The 21,564-nt window shown below is 36.5% G+C and overlaps 1 protein-coding gene across 1 annotated transcript in view; it reads left to right on the top strand.

The window, feature by feature from the left end:
- The window catches only part of PDE10A (phosphodiesterase 10A), a 194,358-nt gene that overhangs the window by 147,207 nt on the left and 25,587 nt on the right, over positions 1-21,564 (top strand). The window contains exons 7-15 of the mRNA XM_086626871.1: positions 2,056-2,211; positions 5,036-5,086; positions 6,989-7,047; positions 9,758-9,809; positions 13,913-14,055; positions 16,242-16,334; positions 16,974-17,160; positions 18,594-18,736; positions 20,782-20,865. Of these exons, the coding sequence (XP_086482997.1) occupies positions 2,056-2,211; positions 5,036-5,086; positions 6,989-7,047; positions 9,758-9,809; positions 13,913-14,055; positions 16,242-16,334; positions 16,974-17,160; positions 18,594-18,736; positions 20,782-20,865 (968 nt within the window). The remainder of the gene's footprint in view (positions 1-2,055; positions 2,212-5,035; positions 5,087-6,988; positions 7,048-9,757; positions 9,810-13,912; positions 14,056-16,241; positions 16,335-16,973; positions 17,161-18,593; positions 18,737-20,781; positions 20,866-21,564) is intronic.

The following is a 21,564-nucleotide window of genomic DNA, read 5'->3' as shown; positions in this document are numbered from 1 at the left end:
TTGAAATACTTAGTGTGCTAATCCCAAACAAAAAGATTTCTATATAGTCAATCACAGTTTGGTGTACTTATAATGCAGGGTTCACACTGGCAAGAATGTAATTCGGAATTCTGGTTATTAGACAGGAGTTTGATTTCTGCTTACACAAATGTAAAGCTAGAATACTTATAATATCAGTGGACCTGTACGGAAGTCACACTAATGTAGCTGATATCAAAATTCAGGCCTTTGTAAAACGATTCAGAAAATCCAAAGATGATATGCTGATAATTCTTGGCACTCTGTATATCCGACCTTTTTAACTTTTTGAAAAACTTCATCCTCTAGTGGCATCTATGCAATTGTATGAAACTGGTATTTGAACTGTACTTTATGAGAACACTTTATGATCAGCTAGTTATGAGAACACCAAGGAAGTTGAAATTCTTTTCTCTCTTCAGTGTTTTCTGTCCTTTTGAGTTCTGTCCATATTAACAATCTTTGGACACTGTGGCCAAAATTGGATATTGCTGTCTCTATTTTAAAAAACATTTGTTAAAAAATGTATGACCTTTATTGGGCAAACCAGACTATAAACAGCATACTGAATGCCTAATGTGAGTACACTTAAACAGAACCACAAAAACAAAAGACAGAAGCCGCCTTCCCTGTAGTAACAGTCAGTGCTTTCTATACACCGTGGAATGTAAAGATTTTATATGTTGTTAAGTTTTTTTCAATCACACATAGGGCTTAAATTGTTACTGGTAGTTTCCAATTAAGATCATGATATCTTCTATACAAGGGTTGTACGTTTCGATTTTACATTAATAATAAAATTGAGGGTGGGTGATGGGGATGAGTTTTGAACTTTTTTGTTGGTTTCGAACAGAGAGATTCATTTTGGTGGCATGGTTTGCCTTCTTGTGGGTTTAGGAGCATCTCAACAGTGAAAGAGAAGCGCTTGCATATAGACTTGCCAGCCCTTTTCTGAGGGAGGATAGAATTAAAAAGTGAAAGCAGGAGACTTGTGTTGCAAAGTGCTTCCCACTCTCTTTTGTCTGTCATTTGTTCCCAGTGTTCAGATTGATTGTCATCTTAGTAATTAAGGTAGAGATTACTTGCTGTTTTCTCTGAGAAAGGAGAGATTTTGATCAGCCTTGAAGGAGTGTCTGTCTTGCCAAAGCACAGCCTGCAGGGAACATCTGGTACAAATCAAGTACTGAAGGACTGATGTGCAATGAAGTGGGTCTCTGCCTTACTAACTGTAACATCCAGGCGGTTTCTCAGGTCTTTGTGAGTTTTCCTACATGGGGAACTGAAGCTATAAAGCCTTGGACATTAACTATGTAGATTAAAAGTTATAAAGTTGGGCCTTTTATAGCAGCTGGTAGGATTATTTTATTTATTATTTTAACATAACAAGTTATCCTGTAACTTTTACTCTGATTTATTCAGGCTGCATAAGCAAGGGAGGGAGAAAGATTCTTACTCTCATGGATAATGTTTTAGAAACACATTTTCCTCCTTAGGAGTTGACTGAGGATTATAACTCTGTATAACCTAAAGCCTTAGCCTCAGGTTTTGAATTTTGTTCACTTGCAAACAGCACTGTCTGCTTGGTTAACACTGAAATCTGAGCAGTCCACTTCATGGTTACAAATGCTTCAGGTTTTTTTTTTTGAGGCGGAGAAGGAGATAGTGTTGTTTGTTTGGGTTTTTACTTGATCTGGACTGGCCTTCGCAATTAAGTGCTGGTTTTGCTACCTGTGAAATTAGAGAAAATGTATTATAAACAAAAGAAACTCAAAGCTGAGTCTAATATCACAGCTAATTCTGACTTTTCTTCAATAAGGTTATCTGTATATGTAAATTAATGCTGAAACTTTTTTATTGCTTTTTTTTTGGTAGATGTCTTAATACTGTGTATAAATTATATTGAGAAATATGAGTTTTTAAATGTTATCGTTTTCCTGCAGATTTGATCAGCCAGGATGAGGGAAGAAAATGTCATTATATCTTTCATGTTAATGTTATGATGTTTACGTTTTATCAGATTATGTTTACATTTTCTAGGATGAGCGATTTCCCAAAGGTACTGGACTGGAATCAGGGACTCGTATCCAATCCGTTCTGTGTTTGCCAATTGTCACTGCAATTGGTGATCTGATTGGTATCCTGGAGCTTTACCGTCACTGGGGCAAAGAAGCCTTCCACCTTAGTCACCAAGAGGTGAGCTATTGCCCAGCCTTTTCCCACTTTCTGTCAATGGTCAGCACTTCAGCCCTCCCAACTTTCTTATCTTACTCCTCTTATATGTTTTTTACCTTTTTTGTACTTGAGTTTGGTTCGAGTTTTGTTCATTTCATCAAATGTTACTTATTGAAAGACATAGGTAGTGATTTGTATTTTCAGTCACAGGAGGTAAAATTCCCATATGCAAGCACAGAGACACATCAAGAATTTTACCTTGTGTTCTTTTGTGGAAAAACAGGTTTGAGATTTCTTTACTGATTATAAACTCAACACAGAGTTGTTGGAAAAGTTAATGCAGAGCAAGCGAATAAAATTTAAGTGGAAATCAAATATCAAAAAAAGAAATCACTTCATATAAAAAGGACGCTGCTGAGTTATTGTGAGTCTCAACTTTAACTTTCCAGTAAAGCTTTATTTTACAGTGTGGAAAGAATTTTATTTTTTTTAATTGACTTTTTTTGGTGTGGCTTCTCTAGTGAATGAGCCTTATTGTAAAACATAACATTGCAACATTGTAGCAACAGTATAGCAAGTCTCAATGGGAGGTCTCACACAAGGGAAAAGTGATTTCATTTTAAAACAAAAGTGAAGCAACAGATTTCATGTATTTACATTCACACTCTTACATCCACACACACTCAAGCACCAAGATGCGTGTGTCCAGATGGTATTTCCAAGAGTCGTGCACAGAGATGTGCATATCTAGGTAGTCTCTCCAGAATGCCTTGCAATGGGAGGACAAGGGATACCGGCTGTTGAGTCCTTATGTCTCCTGGTTTCGTCCTAGGTTGACAACCATGTGCTGATTTTTTGGGTCAGCCTTTCTTTAGCTTTTAGGAGCTGACATCTTTTGTCTCTCTAGCCTCACTTATCTCTGTGAGTCATCAAGATTTGCTCATTGTCCTTTGTCTCCTGACCTAGACGTCCTTAGAAACTGCGTGTAGATATGCTGGTACCTGGATGAACTGCTAACTTAGGTGCCAATTGTAAAGCTCTCTTCTGCTTTTTTTTCCTTCTGATGCTTCCCTATCCAGATATTCCTGTTCATAACCATCCTCCCATTTCCATGACTGTTCTCTACACTGCATGATTTACTGTATTTATATACGGCCTGTGTAGCTACATTGTCCATACATGTCCATTTGTCAATACAAAGTTATGAGTTGTTAGCCAAGTACAAACAAATTTGAAAATGAAGCAGATGTCACAAAGTCTATTGCTGTATTAAAGGCATTAGAAGTTTCTCCTGTCTGAGTGAGGATTGTTGTTGTGTCCCATCTATACATTAAGACGGCTCTCACATGAAGATGAATGTACTGTTCCTTTCTTTCTGCCCTTCCCCAGGGAAGGGAACCTGAACACAGAGGTTAGGACAAAACAGGGTCAGTTCTAGACAGGTCTGTTGTATTATATAGTGGTATGAGAGGCACCGTGGAGCAGTTTAGCTGTGCTGAACAGGAATTATTCTCATGAAAAGAATAGAAAATGTGCAGAAAAGAGATAATAAAACTAGCTCTCCCAAGGAAGGCAAAAAACCAGCAATATTTGTCAATTGTATGTTCTGTTTATCAAACATTAAACTAAGTAGCCTAGCATACATGTGATACTCATGCATGTATACTAATTGGGTAGTCAATGTTGTTTCAGCCTCAGTGTCTCACCTGGTAGTTTTTCACCAGTAAGTAGAGGTCATTGTAGGGGTCTGGATTAGTATGGTGATGCCAGTGTCCCCTCTCACAGAACAGAGAACAGGCATTCATACAAAACCAGGCTTCATTAATTCTGCAGCTTACACACAATGTATTTGTTTTTTAAAATTATCCTATTACATTAATCAATCTACAATTCAGATAGGTCTCAGGCATGCATTGTTCTGTGCAAATATGAATCTGTTATGTTATGAGAAATACCTACTGGCGCTGAAGTTCATGAATGTTCTGCTTGGAAAAGAGTGGCTGCTAAATAGAAGTATTTTATAAGTAAATTAAAAATATTTTAAGGTCACTTTCTGAGGGTTCTAAAGCATTCTTTTCAGTTTCAGGTTTCAGAAAGCCTTTGGATATCATTAGCAGTTTTCATAAAATGTGTACAATGTGTTCTGTTTAAAAAAATAAAAAATAAAAAATAAAAAAAGTACCTTAGGAGAGCATGCAGCAGCAGACCTCTTGTACTTCTGTGTTCCTGTAAAGCTCCTGTGTTTCAAGGACAGGAGATTATGCATGGTAGCACATCTTAGTTAACTGCGGTTTACATTACATTTGTTTGAAATGTTGCCTGGAAACTGTCGTACTTAAAACACTAGTCTTGAGCTGAGGGATCAGGTCTGGTTATTCTGCCACCAAACTGGTAGCAAAAGAAACAGCCTGTTTACAGCTGGAAATAGCTGTGGCTGAAGAGACACAGCCCCAGAAAGAGTTACAAATGTTTTATTTCTATGGCAGATGCCTTTCAAGAGTGTACATCGTGTAATTTTTAAAGCCCTCAGCTTATGGGATATTTGTTTTGATGTTGTATTTCTGAGCTGATGGGTTCCCAATACTGCTTCTGAAGAGCATTGGTAAGCATTTTTTTGATCCCCAAAATGAAGATTGTTCTGTTGTGACTGCGTGTACCTTACTGAAATTGAAACACTCACAAGTGTACTGAGATTTTCACAAACTAACTCTTCCCACAAATTGTTACTGCCTGTCTAAAACAGCTCAGTCCATTTACTTAGCTGCTAGATAGAGGAAACAAGCATGTTAACTGATGTGCAATTTTCAAAGTTTCTCCAGTGTTAGTTTCTTCTTTTTTGTTTCAGGTTGCCACAGCGAATCTTGCATGGGCTTCGGTAGCAATACATCAAGTACAAGTAAGTGTGGGTGGTGTTTCATTTTTTCATTGTGTAACTCTTCTGCCAGAGCTTGATTAGTAGGAACATGGATTATGATGAAATTTATGTGGAGATCACTCCTAAAACATTGATTCAAGCCCCTTCCCTGAACCTGGGAAAAGTATGCTAACATTTTTGGTGTTCACTGAGCTAGTTTTCCTCACTTGCAATCGTCGACCAAATAAGAAACAGTATTTTTACTAAAGGAAGCAGAAACTTTAACAAAGTAGATAAATAATTTTTAAAGCAAAATTGTATTAACTTTGCAGATTTTTTTTCTTGTAAGAAGGCAACTGCTAGGCCACCTGGTTGTTTTCCACTTGCTTTGGTGTTCAGTTTGAGATTAAGTGTCTGAGCTTACTTTAAGCCATCCTTGCTAAATGCTTCATGGTCCTGTAACTACTCCCACTAAGGATGCTTCATGCTGTCCCTAGTCAAGTGCCTAATGAAGCTCCACACAGCGCAAGCTGCTCCAACAAACACCAGCAGCTTTGCTAATAGGTTTTGTTACTTCAGCTAATAGAAGATAGTAGCACTGAAACTAGACATATTGCGTCAACTCACAGAAGATGCTAAACCAGCTTCTTCTGTCAACTCGCAGGAGGAAGTTTGTGGCTTTCTTTATTTCAAGATGTTTTTCATACATTTGGCAGAAGACTTGCACAAAGCTTCCTGCTTCTCTTTTCTGGAATCTAATTTGCCACCTTGGGGATAGAAGTCGTTGACTTTTGGATGTTCATTCACCTTGGCAGGTTTAGGGAGAATTAGCTGGTGTAGACGATTGTATGCTAGTAGAATTGCAATTGCATGCAGTTGTAGCTTCACTTTGTAAGGACGACTCCCTCTTTAACTGAAGTGGCTTTTACACCTAACAAAGCAAAACATGGAAAGCTTAGTTTAAGTCTGTTCATTGTTAGTTTTCTTTTCTCTCCCTTGCGCTAAGCAGAAGGCCTGCCCTTCCTAAGTTTTTGCATGAGAAGAATGCGAGAGTTTTGATCTGGCGATCAGACTCATAGCTGGGCTTTAGGAAGTAGTGTATATCGAGATGTTGTACCTAGTTACCTAATTATATGCAGGAGTAAGGCTTGTGGATGTAGTTTGTCATATTTTGCATATTTATTTACATCCGCATTGCACAGATGAAAGATGTTACTAGTTCTGAGTGATATTTCGTTGTGTAAAGGGTACAAACAGTAGAGGCTTGTTTTCTTATTTTGACCTCAGTACTTACTCTAGTAATACACAGGTGTACAATTGTACATTAGATACAGAGTATGCAATTAGGTGATGTAATGGTCAAATATATATATAGTTCAAAGCTTTGCTTCATCTAAACACTTTTCTTCTACAATATAGTATGTATACTATTTTTGTGTTCATATTCATACTGATTTCTTCCAAAGTTGAGCATATATCATCTGCTGCTTAGCTTATTTAAACTTGCCTGATGGCAGTCTTCAATTGTGTCTACATGTTGCTTTGCAATCTGGAAAAAGGTGGTAAAAGTATGATAAGGAAGAAAGCAGACAAAATATTTGATATTCTCAGAAGACCTGAGAGTCTGGATAAGATGGTCATTGATTCCATAACAATTTTCAGTGGCAACCTTTGAGGCAGCACGAACAAGTGTAACAACCAACATTTTTCAGAGTCTTAAGAAAGATGTTACTTGCATTTGACAGTTTAAACTCAACAGCTAAATAGCTAAGATTGAAGCCCTACACACAAATCTAACTTAGTTATATACAGTGCTATAACATGTGTATATACTAGTAGTGGTATTTTTTTCATACAAATTAAATGGATAGACTGTATGACTTCAGTTTCCATCTGACTTCAGTGTTCTTCTGGAGCAAGTGATAACGTGATCTGTGCTTCCAGGTGTGCCGGGGCCTCGCCAAGCAGACTGAACTGAATGACTTCTTGCTTGATGTATCGAAGTAAGTGTAATTTGCACTATAATCTCATCAATTTATTTTGATGAGCTTTTCTAACATGGATTTTCCAATCTGCATGTGTTTTACACTGTAGCTCACAAGCAGGTGCGAAGGCGCTCCTCGGAGGGTGGGCAAACTTCAACACAGGGACAAGAACAAATGATGTGGATACCCGTTAAACTTTTTTTTTTGGGGGGGGGGGGGATAGTGCAGAAGAAAATGTAACATCCAATTAATCCAATATACCTTACAGAATTTGTTTGCTCTTCTGGTCTTTTGTGTGGTTTTTTTTGTTTTTTTTTTTTTATTTTTTCCCCTCTTCTGTCAGAGTTAAATGTGGCCCTCTTTCGAGAAGTGACAAATAGGCTTGCCATCTCTTTTCATGGCCAATTTTAGAAGGGTTGAAAGGACTATATGAAAAATTAGTTACATTTCTTCAACTTTTCCCCCGTTTTTTTTGACATGTAGGTATACCCCCCACTATATGCATAAGTAAATGCACTTCAAGAATATATCCTTGAAGAGTTAGGGCTGCCACATGATTGTTCTTCCCCTGCATTTTCTGGAGGCTCTGTTTTCATTTTCAAAGACTGCAAGTGCATATAGTATGTTTTCTTTTAATTTCTTGTCGCGATAAATGCAAGATTAAATTTAAAACACAGTAACAGTATGATATGAAAGCTTGGGCTTAGACTTGCAATGTCAATTTAGTGTCTCAGGTGATCTGGTCTTCCTTCATTCCTTTTTATTTGTTTCTGCTATTAGCATCTTTAAATAGTAGAGATAGTCAATAAATTAAAGGACAAACCAGAATTATACTTTTGGTAATTCACAGTCTGGAGTGCTTAACAGTGTTTTATCAAACTAGTTGATTGAAGAATTTCCAAGTGCATCACAAAGGACTGATGATGCTGTGGAAAAATGAAATATCTTGGATTTTTGCTGTTACAAACACTTCTGTGGGTCTTGATGAACAATTCTTGAACTGATGAGATTAGAGGGCGCCCAAGATTCCTTTGCCATTCTTCAGGCTTGCAGGCAGCCATGTCCACCCGGCTGGAATGGGGAGTGATACACCGCAGGGAGGAGTCCACCCCTTGCGAAGAGGGCAAGTTGGTTGTATCCGGATGTTTTTCCTAGCCTTTTCGCTAAGGGATGATTTTTTTTTTTTTGACTTTTCATTTCAGCTTAGGTTCAGACTGTGTCTCCTAAAGAGCACTCTCATCACTTGCTTACCAGAGCTACCCGCTTGCTGCGGTGTCTTGCACCATTATTGTTCCTTTGCAGAGCACTTTTGTGTTGCTAACGTCTGTACTGAGCCAGTTTACCAAAGAACTCTGGATTAATCTACTCAAATTCATAGACTGACAGTTTACTCTTGGTACATAGTACTGAAATTGTTTTAAAGAACTTTGTAATTATTGTAAATTTTTAGGATAAAAATTACAATAAAAACTGAAAATATTTAATATATATTAAATTTTCTATGAGAAAATACCTCTCATCCAGCATTATCAACTGTTAGAATTGTTCAGCTTTAACAAAAAAGAAACCCCATGTTTTGCACCGCAAAATTGGGATATCATTTAATAACAACTTTATGAACTTCATGTAGGTAAAGACTTGCACTAGCAAGAAAATAATTAGTTTCCTTTTAGAAATGGTCTGTACCTTTTCTTACATGGAAGGAGAGTTTCCTATTCAGTAAGGAAATTGTTAGCATACAATGTCACTGGGACATGTTCTGTAACATTTTAGAAAGGGCATAGTATACGGTGCTTCACCTCTTCATGTCCCTGACAATGTAAGACTAGCATATTATATATTTCCTTTCCACTAGACTCAGACAGAACTGAGCTGTATATATGTTCAAGGCCATGGGACAATGTCTTTCTGTCTACTGGGAACATTGTAATCCGAGGGTTATTAAGACCTGGCATGTGGAAGATTTAGGCTTCTTTTACTAATAAGTTTGACCTTTATCTTTCGATGTTCTTGACTGTCCTTGGACAGTTACCACTTTACTGTGAAACTGAGATACCTTTTTTTTTTTTAAAGTCACAAGATCAGTCTTCTGCAACATCAACATGCTACACCTGGGTTCATAGAGAAGTCTTATTAAGAGTTTTAAATTGTTGCCTTTTAAATAATGTTAAGGGTTGGATAATATGACACAAATTTAGCTATAAGACATAGTTTTCATTAGTTCTCAGTACGTAGTCCTCTATGCATAAACATAAACAGCTATTTTGAAAGCATATAAAAAATATCTATCAGTAGTGGAATAATTTTATTTGTTTTATTTTTTTATTCCTTTGGATTGCTTTTCTTTTCTTTTCCTTTTTACTTCTCCTTTTAAAATTTTCAGTGTGTAAAGGGTGCCAAAGCATTTTGATATGTTCTTGGTGTTGCTCAGCAGGGGCCTATTCAATCCACGGTAAGCAATGTTTGGTACCTACAGAGAAAATTCTACATATTGTAGAGAATATCCTAGTATTCTGTCATTGTAGAATAGTAACTTAAAGGAACAGAGCTAGGACCATTTCTCAATTCCCTCGTGCTATAGCAAGCCAGTCAGTGATTTTTAGGATGCAGAGGTTTGTCCTCACCTATTCAAGCTCCACTGTTAAGCAGAAGTGAAACGAGTTCATGACAACCATTTGAGAAGTGTTTGACTAAATGCCAATATTTACTGACTTCTCTTTCTCTGCAGAACGTATTTTGATAATATAGTTGCAATAGATTCTCTACTTGAACACATAATGGTAAGTTGTCTTTTTTACTTCTGAGCTTATTACCCCTAGTTATTAAAGTCCTTCATTCTCCTTTCATTGAAATATATGAGCTGTTTATGATGGCATGTAATACGAACAATATTAACGTCTCTATATGGAAGAAAGTTCATCTTGATTTTTCATTGTCGCAACAAGGCTGTATCGAAAGAAGTGTGGCCAGCAGGTCGAGGGAAGTGATTCTGCCCCTCTACTCTGCTCTCGTGAGACCCCACCTAGAATACCGTGTTCAGCTCTGGAGTACCCAACATAAGAAGGACATGGAACTACTGGAACGAGTCCAGAGGAGGGCCACGAAGATTATTCGAGGGCTGGAGCACTTCTGCTATGGAGACAGGCTGAGAGAGTTGAGGCTGTTCAGCCTGGAGAAGAGAAGGCTCCGGGGTGATCTTATAGCAGCTTTCCAGTACCTAAAGGGGGCTTACGGGAAAGCTGGAGAGGGACTTTTTACAAGGGCATGTAGTGATAGGACAAGGGGCAATGGATTTAAACTGAAGGAGGGGAGATTTAGATTAGATTTAAGGAAAAAATTTTTTACATTGAGGGTGGTGAGGCAGTGGAACAGGTTGCTCAGAGAAGTTGTGGCTGCCCCATCCCTGGCAGTGTTCAAGGCCAGGTTGGATGAGGCTTTGGGCAGCCTGGTGTAGTGGAGGGTTTCCCTGCCCATGGCAGGGGGGTTGGAACTAGGGGATCTTTGAGGTCCCTTCCAACACTAACCATTCTATGATTCTATGATTCTAAGTCGTTTCACAGCTTTCATAACTAATGAAACGTGGCTGTCTCTGAACTAAATAGTTACTATTGTGTTTTAGAGAAGGTTTGAAAATTGTAACAGAAAGGCTTCTGGTTTTATTTTTATTTCAGCTTGTTATATTGATTCCTTTTTCCTAAATTTGATTTGCTACATGCTGCAAAACACTCTTGAAGAGGTTATTGCATGTAGGAAGGACTAGAGGTCAAGCATCACTCCTAGAGTATTTGTTTCAGTTGCTGAACGAGCTGTGCAAGACATGACATCCTTTTTGCTTTGCAAAAGTATTTACACCCATAACTAGGGTGACAGTCACTATTTTATAAAAACCAAGCCAACAAAAGCCAAGCCCATTTCAATAACTAATCAATGAATTAAGCTACAGTTGAGAAACAGATCATGATTTTCTGAATCACTTTTGAATTGGGAATTGTTTCCTGAATAGTATTTACAGCTACCTATGGACTGGTTGTTCATAGCACATTTTGAGTATTTCATGTATGAATTATGCTTTTTTGCTTTAGACGCATTCATTGCATACTGCAGTTATTTTTCCTGAATGTACATCTTAATCAAGTCTTTGATACTGTTGTTTCAATATGCGTATTCAGAAAATTACTCTCCAACAGTACTACAATACTTGCTTCAGTCTTCAAAGTGATATTCTTAGCCAGACTATTCAAAGACAACAAACTTAGAATGAAAACCATATTAGAGTGGTTTTATTTAGAAACTCAAATTAGTAATGGAAAATATTCTGCAGTGTTTGTCTTGTTTGAGTTAGTACACAGTCAAGAATTCTGCACATAGGACACATTTCTGAACATTGACTTTTCCAATTTAAATGAACTGCTTAAAAATAGCTTAACATTTAAAAGAACTGGTGTAATATAACATATGGCACAGAGAACAGATATTGATATTCTTCCCTATGAATAGAGATCTGGTGGAAAACACAACTGCCAGTAAAATACGCTTACTCTTTCATCTTCTTTTCCAACACTTGACTTCATCATGAGTCTGCATTTTAACCTGTGTAGATGTTAGTCTCCCATACTCAGCTTCCTTTATAAGCTGTAGCAGTTGGCTGTTTCTTGGGCCAATTAATTGAATTGCGTGTTTGCACATTTATTGCCATTTTACGGGAGTGTGATTTTTTCATTATGTGGCTTATTTTGTGTCTCACAGTGAGAAAAGAGTGGAACTCAGTTTCACCTCGCTACTTCCCCTTTCGTGATTACACTTAAAGTTTGATTTGTTCCTGTAATAATAAAGAAAAAAGTACAGAGATGTTAACATTCTTTTCATTTTTATTTTCATTAAAATCCTTCAGTGGTGTTAGTGGTATAATGATTCTTTTGGATATAGATGCAAGTTGCCTTGCAAATTTACTTACCAATATGCCTAAGCATTTACAAGCAATGTACCCAAAAGGTGGTCCCTGGCCTTCTCTATTGACAATGCAAAGTATACCTTTTGTACTGATAATTCCTCTTCAGCCACTGGTCTGGATTTGAGCTAGGGATTTAGAGAAGTAAGACTTTCTCATCACATTAACTATTTCTCTCAATTAGTAGTGTTTAAGCAGTTATTTTTGAAAAGCGTGAGTCGTGACCAAGGTAAGTTCTTGAGTCATATGCATTAGAACACAAAAGTTTAATTGTATAAGATCAATGCTGTGCTGTAGATCTTGTAAAGAAATCTGATGCAGTTTCTGAGTAGGTGTAGAGAAGCATTTACTGGACCCCCTGTCCTTTTTGGCACCTTTTTATATTCACTCTGTTTTGAGCAAAGGAATGGTGTGAGCGGTCAAGATCTTAATGCTCTAATTGGGAAGTATTTCAGAAAAGTTACCTCTTAGCTTGCAGCTTCCCTGACTTTCTACTGCTCTGTTGGAGCAAATGATATAGAAAACAATAGAATCTTTCCAGCCACAGATTCTGTTGGTACAGGAGGGCTCTCCAAGTTTTGTGGAGTTGGTCTAGATGATTTCTGTACAGTTCTCATTACACAGCTCATATGACACAGAATTAGTCTCCCAACTAATGATTTATCATCTCATAGTTTTTTTCTACCAAGGTCTAACGTTTGCCTATTTGCACTAATATGGAATGAAATATTTTAGGTTTTTGGTTTCATTCTTTGAAAGACGAGAGAGAAATGGGGAGGGAAATTAATTAATTCATATGGAAGTCTTGAGAATTCTTAAGACATGCCACCTGCATGGATTGAACACCAAGATGTAGTCAGCCTCCTTCTGTGGCTGAATGACTAGAGAGCAATTGTATACAAATTTTTAAAGGTGAGCGAGATCCACCACAGATCATGCTCTACCACGCAATTACTATACTTTCTTCTGACTTGGTTAGAGCAGTTCCTTGAACCTGACTATGTGGCATCTTAAGTTAACACAGTGATCCTTGTTCGACTCTGGTTCACTCTTTCTGCTTGTCCGCAGAAAGTCCATTGTCTGAGAAACATTTCAGTAAAGAGCTGCTGTGTTCCTGGGTCAAGATTCTGTTCTGACAATCAGTGCTGGCTGATAGTTAGTTTTGCTAAGAGAAAACTAGCTGGTTCAAAATATGATAGAGACCATGCAAGTCTGTTGTTGTACTGTGCTACTTTCATGACTACGGGTGGTACCTTGTGGGCTTTGATTACTTCATGTAGAACTACTAAGTCTCAGCTTTTGTGCAAAAGCTGTCCCTAGCATCAGGAGAGCACAGCCATTTCCTATACCACTACATAGGGCAATCCATAATGACACTTCTAATCTTCCCTATTTGTTCATTGTTATGTATTACAAGCACATTTAACTCTTTTAGAAGCAAACACTAGCCTCTCTGTTATGTCTGTCTTTGCTGGATATTCAATACCAATTTGTATTGGAGATAAAGACAAAAAGCCAAAAATGTTCTTAAGTCTCTCTATATCCTTTCTATTTAAAATCAAGTAAAGGTGAATAATATCTAAACGTAGAGGGAGGAAAGATACCATTTTGAAAAGCATTCCTTGTACTTGAAAAACAATGTAATAGGAAAGCATTTTTTTCTTTTAGCAAACATTCAAGACTCTAAAGATATTCCTGCATTTCTCAAAGTGAAGAACACTCTAATTCAAAAAAAAATATTGAGCGAAAGACACACTTTCATTTTCAATTGTATCCTAAAAGATTGCTATGACGGTGGATGCGCCTTCAAACAGATTTCCGTACTGGATAATTTCTCAAAACTTTTATCTTCTTGGGACTTATGTTTTTATCAGATAATGACAGAAGATAGTCAAACCATGACTGTTAACTCTGGTTTTGTTTTTTTGTCTATAGATATATGCAAAAAACCTGGTGAATGCAGATAGGTGTGCACTCTTCCAGGTTGACCACAAAAATAAGGAGCTGTATTCAGACCTTTTTGATATCGGAGAAGAAAATGATGGGAAACCTGTCTTCAAGAAGACCAAAGAAATAAGGTAAGAATAGCTAGCAGAAGAATGCAGTTTCATTATAACTACGGATGTGCAGGCATTTTATTACCCAGTCTCTGTGCCTATCTGCAGGTACCCTGACAATACTTGTCATACTGTGATATCATTCCCACCAGGACCCGCCTCCAGAAGGTAGTACTTCTGGGAATGACATTGCAGTGCCATCGAAACAACGTCTCTGAAGCTATAACGTCACTCCTGGAAATGCCGTCTTCCGGAGGCGGTCCTTTTGGAAATCATGTTGGGAAAAAAACAGAGGTGTTCTGAGGTAGGTAAAGGTGCAGGTAAAGGTGCACCTAATCCATAGTCTGCCAGTATGAGACTTTTTTTCCCAAGAGGGTTCCCAAGAGGAATTGAAATTTGTGCAATTCAAGCACATCCAAAGCAAGGAAGTTACGATTTGTACCTTAATGGATGGATTAGACATATGTAGAATCTAGTATGGACTGGTCATTGGTTTTGAAGATTTCAAGTCCAGTAATTTAGTTTTACTTTTTCTCATGTGCATTTAGAGTGTTTTCAAACTTTTAAATAATTGTGATTCTGAAGTATGCTTGAAGTGGCAAATTTGAAAATGTATATGGGCTTGTAATGAATTCATAGGGTTCTCTGCCTTAAATTGATGTGTATTTCTGCTTCATGTCATAAGTACATTATTTTTACACATCTGTACATTAATGTAAGAGGAAAAACAACAAAGTATATATAACATTTTAATTTTTTGTTTCAAAAATTATTAATCCTTAGTAGATACAGATTGAGATTTTCAGGTTTTAAACCTGCAGCTTTTTAAAAAGAAAGAAATGTATGACTAAATATCCTGCACTAAAACTCTGTCAAAATACTCAGCATAGATTTTCTCAGAATTTTTTTCATTTTCTCCTTATACTTTTAAAGTTCTGGGCCAATATGAGATGTGATTCATGTGTTCATTTAGACTCCTTTAAACAAACTTACTCCCACTTTCTACATTGTGTGAGTGAGAATGGAAGAAGTCAAAATTGGTGCAATTTACATACTGACAAGCAAGGAGGTGGTGTAAATTAAAGAAGTTGTCCTGCTTTAGCATACACTTTCATACTCCTTGATAATTGTTTTTCTTCCTTATATCTTACTGTCTTTTCTGTATGAAAATTATTGAAATGTTGACTCTGAGTGGAAGGGTGTGAGCCATTTCACAGCTGCTGTATACTGAAAGAGAAGCACAGCTTAAATATCTGTAAGAAAGTGACACTGAGTCAGTCAGTCGTCAGGAAGGAGCCTTAAGTTGGTGTGATGTACGGATAAGAAGCAGCAGAAGAAACTTAAAGTCAGGTGTGCAGGGTGAAATCCTGTGAGCTTTATCGCTGACTTTGGTTGGGACAGGATACTACCGGAGTCCATTTAGATTTGGAAGTGTTCCACATGTGATTCTTTCTACTTATTTTTCTCCACAAATTCTCTTGTGCTTGTGTGTCATAACTGTTTTATGTTGAAGAACTGAAAATATTTGATTGCAAGACAGACTTGTAGATTTTTCTGATTCAACTCTAGAATATATTCATTGTGTTTAACTTTCTTGTGGTGATTAAGGGATGCAATTAATACCATGACATTGTTTGCATGTCATGAGATGAAACAAGCTATTTATTCTGAAGTGTACATGGAAAATGCATATAATGTTTAGCTTTGAAATTTTCACTGGTCTTTTTTTTTCAAAGTTTATTTTACCAAATCCACCTGCCTCCTCTGAAGAAACAAGCTCCATATTGACTATGATGTGTCTAACAAAACAATGAATATGTAAAAGTGATGATAAAATCAATAGCTTGTAAAGGTAAACACGAGCCTCAGGATCTATACAAATGTCATATTTGTTAGACATAACCACCAGGGTTATTGAAGACTTTTAATTTTTGTCACTAAAACGGTCATATTATGGCATCTTTTGTATTAAGCTATGTAGTTATGTAAAATATTTTCAGAAAGTGTCTAATAGTATGTGGGTTTTTATTTCATTGTTTACTACTAGTTGTTGTCTTTAAGATTTTTCTCCTAAAAGCATCAAAATGACGCTGGTTGGGAACAAATATCCATTACCATGCCCAAGACATACTCCACTGGAATAATGTTTTTCCAGATAGCTCATATTGTGGCTAACACAGATTTTTTTATTTCTATTTTTTCTGCAGATTTTCTATAGAAAAAGGAATAGCTGGTCAAGTGGCAAGAACAGGAGAAGTCCTTAACATCCCTGATGCCTATGCAGATCCACGCTTTAACAGGTAGGATGTTATTCGTGGGAGGGGAAGATCGCTCACCAAATCTTTTACTTAAATTTACTAAATTAAATTCCCTTTTAGGATGCATTCATGGAGCTGTGGTCCTCTGATGAGGAGACAGCCTATAGATATCTATTTAAATGCTTTAGCCATTGGAGATATTTTGAAGATGTAAATAAAAAGTATTATTTTTATCAAATATAAATATAATGGAGAAAAATTTAATTATTTTTCCTGTTATGGAACTTTGCCCAGTTAGGTAGACTGTTGCTGATTTTCTTTATTAGCCTCTCTGCAGTCTGATTAGTTTCAGGGGACAAAAAAAAGTTCACTAGCAAATAGCATGCCTAAGTACTTGAATGTATTCTTTAATTTTATGAAGAAGCTGACTATATATTCGAAGAAGTATTAATTCTTTAACTTGGAAATGGAGATTAAAGGATTAAAATGTTCTTTCTAAATACAACACAGTAGGTGGAAATATTTGAGAGCTTTGGAGGTGAACTACATGGAGGTACTAATTACATTTACTTTAAAACTATTTAGTATATTGTACATCAACATTTCTGAGAATCAAGGAATAGATATTAATTAATAACATTAACTCTTTTCTTTTTTCCTTTCTCTTTACTTACTCTCCAGAGAAGTAGACCTCTACACAGGCTACACAACCAGAAATATCCTGTGCATGCCTATTGTAAGCCGAGGAAGTGTAATAGGTGTTGTGCAGATGGTGAACAAAATAAGTGGAAGTGCCTTCTCTAAAACTGATGAGAACAACTTTAAAATGTTTGCAGTCTTTTGTGCTTTAGCCTTACACTGTGCTAATGTAAGTTTTATTTAAAGTTTTGTAAGCTGTTGATTATAATGGGAAGACTAGAATCCTGTTTAAGAATTTTCATGTTTCAGATTATTAAAGCGATTCATAAGTCTGTTTCATTGAATTAACAGGAAACAGGAATCATTTAATTCTTTGCTGAATAATTTTATTTTAAAAGCATAATAGGGATTCATTTGATGCTTTCTCTGGCTACATCAATTTCAGTAGCTAAACTGAAAGAAAGCTCTGAAATGCAAATGATATCTATCTATCTTCTCTTTTCAGTTAGAGTATGATTCTTATTTACTTCTATAAGTTCAGATAGCATGTTTTGTAAATTTAATTGAGGAATGGAGATGTTATGTATTCTTTTGATTCCACATGCTTAATATTCAAAGATATCAATTTATACATTTATATGCTGTGCTATATACTCATATTTACCCATGTGTCTAGATAAGAGTGGATAGCTATTTTTGTTTCCAAACCCTTGATCATCACAGAAATTACTATTCCTGTAGGAAGCGTCATCAATCTAATGATCATTACTAATAAGTATAAAAATGCAATAAACGTAATAAAAATGCAATGCAGAAGAAATGTGTCATGTTCATGGGAGGTAAGATATAATGCAATGCCAGTTAAGCCTGGTGATTTACATTAAGCCTTTCTACCAGCATCATGCTGTCAGTATACTGGGGCAGCAAATTTTACTAACAATTACTTAAACTTTTTCCACATGACTCAAGGCAAGCAGAAGGGCTTGTGTATAAATGAAACTTGAGACTATGCAATCACTCAATTGTGTGTGAGTTCAGTCTTTTTAGATGGTGAATGTTACCATTCAGGAAATATTGCCCTAGAGGGTTTTCTTTGCTAGTAAAATTGTTGTGTCCTCACTTGTTTACGAGCCATGCCGTGTCTGCAATAGCTGTCTGAACCTCTCAATATTCAACCGTACTTATTTTTCATAGTTGCTGCATAGTCATGTAGATATGATAAACATCTCATGTACTGTTTACTTGCATAGGTTGCATGTAATTTGTACCAATTAATAACTGGATTCACGCAGTGGCACAAAATACGAGTTATGCCCTGTTACCAGTTTTCTTTCCATTAGCATATTGCAAGAGACTGGACTCTGTTTCTAACTCCTGGACTTTGATTCTTTTTCTTGGGAGAGTTCAGACGCAGTGAAAAATCAGCTGAGCCTTAGATGTTTACCTGACTGAGTAGATGCAGAGTGATGTGATAGAAGGCCCAGTTTTCCAGAAATAATGGATTTCATATAATCTATTGCTTTTCTAATGTGTGAATTTGAGCAGACAAAAGCACTAACAATTTTGCAGATGTGTATTTTAAGAATAAGTGCTTGAATGCAGGAAAGAAATGTTTTTTCCTTTATTAAAATTTCAAACTAACAAATGACTTCCCTTTTTCAGATGTACCACAGAATTCGCCATTCAGAGTGTATTTATCGTGTAACGATGGAGAAGCTCTCCTACCACAGTGTTTGTACAGCAGAAGAGTGGCAAAACCTCATGCACTGTACACTGCCTCCACATATTTATAAAGAAATTGAACTGTAAGTATTTTTCTCATTAGAGACAGTTGCATCTTGTATTAGTCTGTGAAAAAGATTTTTTTTTTTTTTTCCCCTAGGTGTAGTGGAGAGTTTTGTAGGAAGCACTTTTATTATTGAACTATCCCAAAATCATAGGGGCTTGTCTCTGGCTTTCTTATACTTAATTATACTTATTAACCCGTGAACAAAATTTATCTATCAAAGATGTAAAGTGATACCTACTGAGAATGGTAGCATTTTCCTCGAGCATGAGTGTAGCTACAGGAGTTACATTAAGCATTGGTTTATATCTAAGGATTGTAGAGGTGAACTTTCTTTCTGACAGTCCCAAGTCACCAGCAACTCAGAGCCAGAAAATAGGCTGAGCTGGAACATCAGTAGTTAAGACCAAATGCATGATCTTATTCCCCTGTATATGTTTTAGAATAAAAAATTCAGCTTGTTCCTGGGATTTTTTGAGTTCTGTGTGTTTTGGTTTTGAGTTGAGAGCGGGGTGGGCTTTGGTTTTTGTGTTTTTTTTGGGGGGGGATGTATGTGTGTTTTGTGCATATGCTCGTGTTTCTTGAAGGAGGGGAAAATGGGTACAGATCTCCAAACTTCTGGAGATAATTCAGGGCTATGAATCCCAGGTGCAAGAGTTTAGAGTTGCACCCTAAATTTGGAAGAGGACTACCCATCTAGCCTCTTAGACTTTCTTTGACATAATTCAGTTACTTTCAGCTCTCAAGGGTCTGCTGTGTGCTGAAGATATACCTCTGTCTGTATTTTATCAGACAGTCCCTGCTCTTTTTTAGTCACTGCTTCTGGTCTAGGACAATAATTTCTACTGTAGTGATTAGGTGCCTAAAATCAAAAATCTATGATATTGAGTCGCAAAATCTAAGTTGTCTTTTTAAACCTAATCTCCAGAGCTTGCTCACTTATGTCAGGTGTGTGAGCATTGTACCTGTAAGCGAGCAAATCATGCAAGCATATACTTAACAGGGACTGCTTATAGTTAAAGTTCATTACGTGCTGAAGTGATTTGCTTGAAAGACGGAGTATTAGCAGTTTTCAGGATTATACCCTAATAAAAGCTTATTCTTTGCAATACAATTTCTTGTGCTTTGTTAGATGATATTATACAACCCGCCTCCTCAGCAAAAAATGCCTTTTACTTGCAAAGATGACACGTTCCATTCTAAATTATATTAACATGCTTTTGTTTGAGCAATCTGAATACATTTAACCATTTTTCAAGCAATTCAGCTGCTTTCAGCTCTCTTGCGCCTGCTGCGCTGTTCAGTGTGCCATGTACATGCAAACATTTAGCTGGGTTCAATGGAAAGTAAGTAGAAGACTTGGAGCACAGCACGCACAAGGAAAGGGGTTAATAATCGAAGGACAAACAGTTATGCTGAGCGGGTCCCTTATATTAGGTCTAAATGTTGATATCAGGAGAGGGGAGAAGTCCTCAGCTAATGAAAAATAAAAACTGCAGTATTAAATGTTTGCTTTTTGAAGTTCAGGCTTAGTTTCTATTAGCCAGTAAAAGCTGATTTTTTTTTTTTCTCTATCAAAATTAGAGTCTCACTGAATTCGTGACAGAATTATTGAAAAAAAAAAAAAACAGTAAATATATTATCAGAGACACCATGTCTACAGTTCCTGGGAGGAAAGTCTGAAATATTTTGGGAGTGCCTGTAAAGCTCTCATCATCCCTGTAGAAATAAAATTTATGTACATTACTTAAGCAATGGATTCTTAAATAAAGATTTATGTTTCTATTAATTAAACAAAGCCAAAGGCAACCAAAGACCAACAGTTGGACTCAATGATCTTAAGAGTCTTTTCTAACCTAAATGGTTCTATGAGCATAGTTCCATTGACCTTAGCAGAAAAATACTAATTTACATTGCTGGAAAATATAGCCTGTAAAGTCAGTTTTCTGTGTATATTCAGAAACAAGTGCATGCTGTCAGATATACATTACCTAGTCATTTTCACTTACTTTTAGTAAGAATGAAAAGATGTTTGTCCTTACTAAGCTGGAACTTTGTTCTTAGATACCACTTTGATATCAGTCCATATGAGGATGTCTGGCCTGCCATTTTTGTCTACATGGTTCACCAGTCCTGTGGGACAGCCTGGTATGAAGTACATAATTTATTGATTTAATTTGTTATTTATGTGTGTATTTAGTAGGAATTTTTGAGATCATTATTTCCTAACTCAACGTCTTATTTTCTTTGGAGTTTATTTACTGTATGTGGTCTGTCCAGGGCTATAATAAGCTGGATTTCTTGTCCCAGCTTCTTGGTCTTCACTTAATAAAATTTGGGAACAGCCAGGTAAAAGAACTCGTTATATCATCCAAACAGCTGTCCTTCCAATATATAGAAGTATTGTTTGGTTCTGAGATGAGACTGTTTTTCAGGTAGAAGATGGTAAAGATATTAAAGGCACTCTTGTCCGAAAGGAGAGAAAGTCCATGAATACTGATTTTTCAAATATATAGTTACTGAAATTAATACAGTATATGATTAAAATAATCCAAGGTTAGATCTTGTATTGCTAAACAAATCAGTTATCGGCATCATTGTGCACTAATTATGCAAATGAATGATTTTCAAATGAAATATTTCATTTATTGTCCTTTCTCTCAGTGTCCATTATTATTACTAAGATCAGTAGTCTCTTGGCTTAATATGTCCCATTGCTGAAAGAAAGGAGCTGCTCCAAATTATGGAAAAAAAAAAATCTACAGATGGGCAATTGAAAGGGGAACTATCTTCCTGTAAAAATGAGCAACATTTGGGACATGTTTGCTGATGAATGTTTCACCTTAG

The sequence above is a fragment of the Tauraco erythrolophus genome, chromosome 2 (assembly GCF_009769465.1).
Source record: "Tauraco erythrolophus isolate bTauEry1 chromosome 2, bTauEry1.pri, whole genome shotgun sequence".
Lineage (NCBI taxonomy): Eukaryota > Metazoa > Chordata > Aves > Musophagiformes > Musophagidae > Tauraco > Tauraco erythrolophus.
This window is presented reverse-complemented; position numbering and strand designations above follow the sequence as displayed.